General features: G+C 39.7%; 1 protein-coding gene and 1 pseudogene across 1 annotated transcript; one reads left to right on the plus strand and one right to left on the minus strand.

The window, feature by feature from the left end:
- Positions 1-1442: 1442 nt before the first annotated feature.
- On the minus strand, positions 1443-3004 carry LOC107704531 (cytokine-like protein 1). The gene is made up of 4 exons (XM_016507471.1): positions 2836-3004; positions 2503-2547; positions 1645-1791; positions 1443-1554 (listed from the first exon to the last, which is right to left on the minus strand). Exons 1-4 carry the CDS (start codon positions 2983-2985, stop codon positions 1453-1455), a joined length of 444 nt encoding a protein of 147 aa, XP_016362957.1. The 5' UTR covers positions 2986-3004; the 3' UTR covers positions 1443-1452.
- Positions 3005-4749: 1745 nt separating this feature from the next.
- LOC107704532 (serine/threonine-protein kinase 32B-like) overlaps positions 4750-9884 on the plus strand; it is a 15859-nt pseudogene continuing 10724 nt past the window's right edge.

Here is a 9884-nt window from a genome sequence, read left to right on the forward strand (position 1 = left end):
ATGCAATGTATTGAAATCAGCACATACCCTGCTCAAATGCAGTGTTTCTGGTTATCACTGTAAAATTGTTTTGCTTGTTCTCTTGACAAAAACCTCGGCTAATGTGGTGACATTACTCAGCCTGCTGGTGTCTCATTTATATGCATACTTTTCCTCTCAAACTACCTCCTTTGATTATTTTACAATAACTGGCTTGTTATTATTCTGTCCCCATCAAAGTGCACTGATCACTCACCGGGCTCATCATAACTTTCTCTGGTTGTTCATCCTGTAACTTGCTCTTTATGTGCTGGTTATTTAGGCTGCTCATTCTGCTAACCTTCTGTTCACATTTTTCTCTTCAGCTGTAATTCCCGAGTGCCAGTGAACTCAGGAAGAGAACAGGTCATTTGTTCCATCTTCTCAGGAAACAGCACAAGGTTGCCAAATGTTCCAGGCATTGTTTCCAGATCTGCATGCTCAGTCAAACCTGGAGCTCTCAGTACAATGCTTGCCATGAAAATAAAGCCAAATCTCTGTGTGAAGGACGGCTGATTCATATCTCTCTCATGACAGTCCGTTCTGTAACTGATTTAACGAGTTGCTCCACACGCAGACACAGACGAATGTGAATCCACTGCCAAACCGAGTCGAGAAGGAGCTCATGTTTGTCTCCAGGTGCTTCACTGCTGCACACAACATCTCAGACTGTTTTCATAAGAACTTTGGAAAGAAAAACACTCATCATTCACCGTAAAAATAGTAGTTCTAATAATAGTTCTTTCTTCTTCTTTTGCTTGCTTACTGTGTGAAATTTGCTGAAAGTGAAAGTTTCTAGACCAATTTTGTCTCAGTGTACAAAAATCACGCAGACTCGTTTGTATTTTATTAATAAAATATTTTACTATTTCATTACTGAAAGTTACTTAATAAATGACAGAAACGCTGTGATTAAAGGCTGAGTTGGTGAAGAGACGCAGAAGAATTGTCAGAGTGGTGATGTATGTGATATATTGATATATTGTGACAGGACTAAATGAAGAAGCTCCCTCATGCGTGTAACTGAGCGCCGAGAAGAAAATCATACTAAATATCTCACTTACGTGTTGCGGTCAATGAGCCAAACATGCAGCCATGTAAACAGGCCACTGCTTTATTACTGAACGGATTGAGATGAATGACGGGCATTTTGCAAATTTCCTGTGGAATGTTTTTCCCTCACTAGTGGAATGCATGGAAACACACACACACACTCTTTCTCTCTCACCACACACACACACAGATACACATTAAAAGGGAACCTCACATAGAACTGGGCATTACCAACCAAAACCAGTTCTTTCAAAAATACCATGTTCAGCACAACACTCATACACACACGTTCTCTCTCTCTCTCTCTGGCTGTAAGTGTGCTTGTTTAACATGTTTGTGTGTAATATTAGGGAAAGCATTGGTGCTGTTTGTGTGTTTATCTCAGGCGTCCTCTATCAGATGTTCCAGCCGGTCCTCTGAGTATCTCGGACTGATGTTTCCTGTTTCCAGAGCCTCACAGTCATCTGTGAAAAACACCAGATCCTACACAGAGAACACACACACAATGCATCTCTCGCAGTGACACAGATGCAGAAAGAAGAGGCTTGTTTGTGCTCTGAGGGCGTCTCATACCCGATAGCAGGCGCGGGTGATGATGGAATAGAGGGTCTGGACGCGGCGCTTCAGGAGCCGAATGCGTGGCCTCTCTCTGCAGTACTCAGTGGGCAGGTTCTCAGTCACATACAGGAAATCACGCAGCTTGGACGTGATGCAGGAGTTCTGCAAAACACCAGAGAATCTCACCGACCCTGAGGATGCAGTGTTCCCCGATCATAGATGTGTTGAGTGATCCATCAGCCAAATATCACACACACTCCCACACACACACACACACACACACACACACACACTCACTCACTCACTCGCACACACACTACACACACACAATAAACTTTTGAATGAACTTCATAAAGCTTATGTATACTCTGTGCTGGATAGATTACTTACAGATCACATGATGAAAATTGTAGTAAGTAATGTCATCTAGGCTATTTATTTTAGGTAATGCATTCTGATTACTTGTTAGATTACTTTTTTTATTTAACTTGTTTTAAACTTACCATTAAACGTAACACATTAACATAAAAAAAACTAAAGAGAAAGAAAATATATAAATTTTTTTGATATCAACATCATAAAATGCATTAAACATTACACTAAACTGGGGTTTCCCAAACTGGGTTTGTGAGTTGGTAAAAAGTGAATAATTATGAATAATATACTGCCACTGTTTGACTAATGTGTAATCATGTAACTGTAATCTAATTATGAGCATTTTAAAATGTAATATACTCTAATTACAAGTACATTATTTTTGGAATCTGATTATGTAAACCAGAGTACATGTAGTCAGTAACTGCCTGTCCTCAGCAGAAAGATAACGTGCAGGTTAGTTAATCATTCTCACAGCTGACAGAAATGCTCACTCACGTGCACGTCTACAAACATCTTCGGCAGGAACTCAGCGCATGTTTTCTGCAAGAATTCAAGTTTCAAGTTTATACAGGACCATAACATAATCACACCCCAGATAGCACACGCACGTCTGCAAGAGGTCTGTTAAAGATCGCTTGATCTGGAAAGCATCTGCTAGACGTCTTTCAGCTGTCAGTTTTACATACTTTCTAAATCATAAACATCTTAAAGGCATCTAATAGACGTCTATTTGACATCTGATAGGAAACATACAATAGATGTATTGCAGATGAGCAAACACTCTAATAAAGATGTAACAGGGACAGGTACCAGCATAAACCCTCTTACCGTGCGACTATATCGCTGTATTTTGTCCAGATTGCTCATGATTTCTTTGCTGAGCTCCAGAGCGCGCGAGTAACAGGTCGGCGGAGCGCAGCTCGTGAAGCAGATCAAAGCCAGAAGAAAGCAGAAAGAACCGAGTCTCTGTGCGCTCATGTCTGTCTGCTGTCTGCTGTCTGCTCTGTGCGATGCTGAGGACAAGCTCTGCCTATAAACCCCCGGTGACGTCACGCAGACGCTCGTGACGGAGTGGACACATATCTGGAGTGTATATGAATGTGTATGAAAAGTGTGATTGTAATATTATGTGTCTTATACATTCGGCTATTACTCAGTTAACAAAAATATGATCTAAGAATGTTCCTATTAAGTTACACTTTTTATAAATATTTCAAAAATGTTTTCTTGTTTCATTGTATCATTTTGCAGCCATTATGGGAACGTTACTTTTGAATGTTCTCTTCTGAACGTTCTAAAACAAGTAACACAATAAAACGTAACATCCACCAGCAAACAGTGCTAACGATAACATTATTAAAGACCAGGTAACTTTAAACAAACGTTTAACCTCGTAACTTAGAGAGAAGCTCGCCAGAACGTTAACCAGAGTTCTGAGGAGAACTGTTAGCTGGGTGTTATAACTCTACACAGGCTCGTGAGTTATCGGTTAAGTATTCAGCACGTGATGTGTAGAAAACAAGCTCAATCTGGCAATGGTTTGCATATTTCTGTGAGTTTGAAGAGCAAATGTCGCCCTCTCGCGGTCATACGGTGTGAAAATAACTATAGAAACCTTCACAGAAATTCTAATGGTTTTCACTAAATATACCACTACAAGCATCACAAACCATCAACTTTTAACAATTAAAACCATTGAAAATGGTCTTCTGTAGTGTGTTTACTGTTTTGGGACATATTCCATTAGGATGTAGTGATTTTAACAAGCCACCAATAGAAGGTGACCAATTATTACCAGTAGAAACCCACAGGGTCCAGTACCGTTTCCATTAAAACCAGTACAAGTCCCATTATAACCAGTAAAACCATTACACCTTCTGTGGTGGTTTCTATTGTTTTTTTGTTTGTTTTCAGCAGGGCTGCATCATCCCTGCATCACTTCAACAGCCAATGACATCCAAGTAGGCTACTCATGACATCTGTCACTCATCCACTGACACACATCCCTCTCTCTCAATTCAATTCAATTCAATATGTGCTTTATTGGCATGACAATTGTTACAACGTATTGCCAAAGCATAGTGTTTACATTGAATCTAGAACAGATATGTATTAAATAATAATAATTAAATAAATGAATGAATAAATAAATAATAGTCTCTCTCTCTCTCTCTCTCTCTCACACACACACACACACACACACTCTCTCTCGCACTCACTCTCTCTCTCTCAATTTCAATTTAAGAGTGCTTTATTGGCATGACAAAAATTATACATTTGTATTGCCAAAGCAATTGCAGCTGGACTGCTTACAAATAGTACACATATGTATTAACAGAAAGAAAAAGAATAATAATAATATACAAGTATGTGTGTGTGTGTGTGTGTGTGTGAGTGAAGTGAGTGATGAATGCGTGAACTGAGCTCTGTCTCTCGTCTGTTTCTGATGGAGTTGTTTCTGCTGGAGGCTGTAATGCATTAGCGCTCTCTTCTCTTTCTGTGTCTGGAAAGCTGAAGGCTGGTGTATTATTTTGAGATATTTTTAGTGGAAGAAAATGAAGCTCATGTCAGTATCTCTCATTTCTGCATGTTTGAATTTATTTTTGCCAACAAACAGAAGCCTCCAGTGTTCGTGTGTCACGCATGTTAAATGCATCATGTGTGTGAGTTTAGTGATGTATGACTGACAGAAGCCCGTCTCTGGGTGCTATGATTAATCAAACTAACGATGGTCTGCAGGTGTGTATCGTGCAGAAGAGAGACTCCAGGAAGATGTACGCCATGAAATACATGAACAAGCAGAAATGCATTGAAAGAGATGAAGTCAGAAACGTCCTGAGAGAGCTACAGGTCATGCAACATCTCCAACATCCGTTCCTCGTCAACCTGTGGTGAGCCACACACCTGTCCTCTCCATCGCCTTCACCTGCTTAATGCTGAGATGGTCATATTTCACACAACACTCTGAAACGCTTTGTCATTGTTACTGTAGAAACACTACAGTACCAACTAGTTAACTGTTACCTTATATGGTGCATATGTGATCAAAAACGAAATGGTTTAACATTGCATTGTATGTAATTTTAATGTAAAATATCATCACATTTATGCTTTTTGCAATTGAAAAACTATGAATTACCATATAATTTCCAGTGAAAACAGTAATCTGAGTGATAAAGTCACAAACAGACTCAACTTACAGCACTAGTGATAGCTGACTCTGAAGTTTGCATCAAGCTGGCTTGAAACAATCTCTACTGTATAAAGCGCTATAGAAATAAGTAATCAAGCAGCGGCAAGCTCCTGTCTGCAGGTTTTCGTTTCAGGACGAGGAGGATCTATTCATGGTGGTGGATCTGCTGTTGGGTGGTGATTTACGCTTCCATCTGCAGAAAAAGGTTGGCTTTAACGAGCAAACGGTCAAGCTGTACGTCTGTGAGCTTGTGTTAGCACTCGATTATCTGCAGCGCTCACACATCATCCACCGGTGAGAAACACACATTAGAGATGCACCGATTGCAATTTTCTGGGCCGATTCTGATTTCAAATTTTTTTGTAAGTGTGACCTGCCGATACCGATTTTTGCAGATTCTGATTTTCTTTCTTAAAGTATAATTGACAGCATATACAAACAAAAATCTATACTTTAAAAGAAAAATTATTTACATAATAAAACATGATTAAACATTACAATTCCCCCAATCTGGACAAAGTTGATGTTCTCTCACTTAAACAACTCTCAAAATAAAGCACTCTGTGACTAGAAAAGAGGTAGAAATAACAATTAACTGAAAAGGAGTTGTATGTAACAGAACAGATGTCATTTCCCACTGTTTCTTAAATTGTCATTTTTTTCACTGACCTTATTAAATGTGTCATCTTTCACATCAAATTCTTACAGTGTTTCAATTAATTCAGTTAGAATAATAAGAAAGTGTAGAGTTTTAACCATTCAAATTAAATCAGTATTAAACTCCATCTTTCCACAGAAGCTGCATCTGAAGTGGCATTAGATGTGTTTACAGACTGTGTGATGAAGCTGAGCTGCCATAAATGCATTTACACTGCAACATTTAGAATGCATGAAGAATTTTATAAGATTATAGTTTTAAATATTTTTTAAACATACAAATAAGAAATGTTGGGAAAAATGCACTGATAGTTTTAAATATGAAACCAAACCAGTAGGTGGCGGAAAATGACTGTTTGTTTGAATGAGTGAGTCATTGATTCAACAGATTCGTTCAAACAGCTGATTCATTCAGAAACAAGGCAAGTGACTACTGTCTTTATGAATGGGTTACTGAATCATTGACTCAGTTCAAACAGGTGGATTCCTTCAGTAACTAAACACCGCTGTGTTGCTCTGAGACACAAAGCAGTTCTGCTGTGGCTTTGACTGGAACTATTTTCATCAGCGAAATTGAGCAAAAACAGTCAATATTGTGTCAAAAATGTAAGTCAATTAAGTCAAAATAACGTGACTGATCAGGAAACATCACTGCTGTGTGTGTGTGTGTGTGTGTGTGTGTTCTGTCTCCAGTGATATAAAGCCAGACAACATTCTCTTGGATGAACATGGTGAGTTACTCTGTTTACACTAGTAAATGCTGAGAAGATAACGATAATGATGACGGACCGCATATATATATATACGTGTGTGTGTGTGTGTGTTTGTGAGTGTGTGTGTGTGTGTGTGTGATTATGCTACACTGGGGACCAAATGTCCCCACAAGGATAGAAAAACCTGAAATTTTTTGACATTTTCACAAGGGGAAAAAAAAAGTAAAAATAGTAAATGATAGGGATGCATGATATTATCAGACCAATATCGGAATCGGCCGATAATAGCTTTAAATATAAATATCGGCATCAGCCCGATATGAAAAATTATGCCGATGTGTCTTGCCGATAAGAGGAATACATTAAATCACATGTGCTCAGGGTGTGCTAGTGATTAGATTACGACAGTAGGTCACGTCCACATCACAGACTTTAACGTGGCCACGGTTCTGCAGGGCTCAGAAACAGCCTCCTCGATGGCAGGAACCAAACCCTACATGGGTGAGTTTGACCGAATGAGATCAGAAACACTCGTCTGTCTGATTCACGTGTGGCTGATATGCTGCATCACAATGATTTAATGATTAATAGCAAAACTATGAATATTTCAAAGAGATAATTCACCAAAAAATTTAAACTCTGTCATCATTTACTGATCCTCATGTTGTTCCAAACCTGTGTGTGTTTCTTCACAAACGTAGGTATTATGAAGAACAGTTTCTGGAGTATAAAAAAGTATATAAAAAAGTCAATGGCTATGATTTAATGGCTACCAGTGACATTCTTCAAAATATCTTCTTTTGCGTTCAACAGAAGAAAGAAACTCATGCAGGTTTGGAGCGACTTGACGGAGGGTAAATGATGATACGTTTCTTGGTGAACTGTCCCATTAAAATAACCCAACTCTCAATCTATCTGAATTAATAAGATTAATAAGTTTACTGAAATCATATTTTTGTATTCCCCTACTGTTAACTGCTGATTTTATATTACAAACAGTTCTTGAATTTTACCGATCCTGTTTGTTAACATTAGTTCACTGCATTAGTTAAGATGAACTAACAATAAACAATATTTCTAAAGCATTTATTATTTTTAGTTTGTTCATTTCAACATTAACTAATACATTATTAAAATCCAGAGTTGCATGCGTTATTATTTAATGAACCTGAGCTAATGTGAACTATGAACAGATGTATTTTTATTAACTAACATTAACAAAGATTAATAAATATGGTAACTAATGTATTGCTTAATGATAGTTAATGCATATGGGACATTACTGTAAAGTGCAGTTCTGGAAATGTCTGAAATTACAAAATGAATGAATATATATATAAATATATACACAGTTTGTGTTAATAAAAATGCAATAAAAAAAACAAGCGGCGTTTTGACGAATCCAGCAGAAACAGCTGATGCTGTGTGAGGATCCGCTGGATATCATATCTGACCATCACTTCATTACAGTTGAGTTATGATGAAACAAACACACAGACATATGAATGAGTCATGGGAAATGAATCTGGAATAACTGTGTGTGTGTGTAACAGCACCAGAGGTGTTTGTCTCGTTCGTGGACCAAGGTGTGAGATATTCGTTTGCTGTGGACTGGTGGGCTCTCGGCATCACTGCATACGAGCTCCTGCACAGATCGGTGCATTTATCAACTCAAACCAGAGCTACAAACACATAACCCAGAGCAAATTACATTATTATTATTATGATAATAACTCAATGTGAAAGACGTCTTAGAGTTCATCCAGACTTCCTTCAATTTAAGATGCACAGTGATCTTGACATACAGATTTCAATGCTAAAGCAAAATACATGAAAAATACAGATGGATTGTTTTTGTTGTATATGTCTTATATAAATATAATTATATATCTTTTTTCCAGCCTCTAAATGTGAATCTGGTATCAGTTCTGAATGTGCTTGTCATATTTAGAGTAGATACTGTGATTTACCTGCAGCCAGTGAGGAATGATGTTGAGAAGTTCATGTTTCTCTGGTGTTTCTCTGGCGTTTGTCTGGCGTTTGTCTGGTGTTTCTCTGGCGTTTCTCTGGTGTTTCTCGGGTGTTTCTTTGGCGTTTGTCTGGTGTTTCTCTGGCGTCTCTCGGGTGTTTGTCTGGTGTTTCTTTGGCGTTTGTCTGGTGTTTGGCGTTTGTTGGGTGTTTGTCTGGCGTCTCTCGGGTGTTTGTCTGGTGTTTCTCTGTGTCTCTGGCGTTTCTCGGGTGTTTGTCTGGTGTTTCTCTGGCGTCTCTCTCTTGGGTGTTTGTCTGGCATTTCTCGGGTGTTTGTCTGGTGTTTCTCTGGCGTCTCTCTCTCGGGTGTTTGTCTGGTGTTTCTCTGTGTCTCTGGTGTTTGTCTGGCATTTCTCGGGTGTTTGTCTGGTGTTTGTCGGGTGTTTCTTTGGCATTTGTCTGGTGTTTCTCTGGCGTCTCTCGGGTGTTTCTTTGGCGTTTGTCTGGTGTTTGTCTGGTGTTTCTCTGTGTCTCGGGTGTTTGTCTGGTGTTTCTCGGGTGTTTGTCTGGTGTGACTGTGTCTCGGGTGTTTGTCTGGTGTTTCTCTGTGTCTCTGGCGTTTCTCGGGTGTTTCTCTGTGTCTCTGGTGTTTGTCTGGCGTTTCTCGGGTGTTTGTCTGGTGTGACTGTGTCTCGGGTGTTTGTCTGGTGTTTCTCGGGTGTTTGTCTGGTGTGACTGTGTCTCGGGTGTTTGTCTGGTGTTTCTCGGGTGTTTGTCTGGTGTGACTGTGTCTCGGGTGTTTGTCTGGTGTTTCTCGGGTGTTTGTCTGGTGTGACTGTGTCTCGGGTGTTTGTCTGGTGTTTCTCGGGTGTTTGTCTGGTGTGACTGTGTCTCGGGTGTTTGTCTGGTGTTTCTCGGGTGTTTGTCTGGTGTGACTGTGTCTCGGGTGTTTGTCTGGTGTTTCTCGGGTGTTTGTCTGGTGTGACTGTGTCTCGGGTGTTTGTCTGGTGTTTCTCGGGTGTTTGTCTGGTGTGACTGTGTCTCGGGTGTTTGTCTGGTGTTTCTCGGGTGTTTGTCTGGTGTGACTGTGTCTCGGGTGTTTGTCTGGTGTTTCTCGGGTGTTTGTCTGGTGTGTCTCTGGCGTTTCTCGGGTGTTTGTCTGGTTTGTCTCTGTGTCTCGGGTGTTTGTTTGGTGTTTCTCTGTCTCTCTGGTGTTTGTCTGGCATTTCTCGGGTGTTTGTCTGGTGTGTCTGTGTCTCGGGTGTTTGTCTGGTGTTTCTCTGTGTCTCTGGTGTTTGTCTGGCATTTCTCGGGTGTTTGTCTGGTGTTTCTCTGGTGTTTCTTTG

This window comes from Sinocyclocheilus anshuiensis, unplaced genomic scaffold, assembly GCF_001515605.1.
Source record: "Sinocyclocheilus anshuiensis isolate Anshui unplaced genomic scaffold, SAMN03320099.WGS_v1.1 scaffold2026, whole genome shotgun sequence".
Lineage (NCBI taxonomy): Eukaryota > Metazoa > Chordata > Actinopteri > Cypriniformes > Cyprinidae > Sinocyclocheilus > Sinocyclocheilus anshuiensis.

Excerpts from the sequence above, each read along its gene's own strand:
- LOC107704531 (XM_016507471.1), bottom strand. The coding sequence starts at position 2,985 with ATGAGCGCACAGAGACTCGGTTCTTTCTGCTTTCTTCTGGCTTTGATC. Across the intron at positions 1,792-2,502 it reads AGATGTTTGTAGACGTGCAC|AACTCCTGCATCACGTCCAA; the intron begins GTGAGTGAGCAT and ends GGTGTTTTGCAG. Across the intron at positions 1,555-1,644 it reads TCACCCGCGCCTGCTATCGG|GATCTGGTGTTTTTCACAGA; the intron begins GTATGAGACGCC and ends TTCTCTGTGTAG.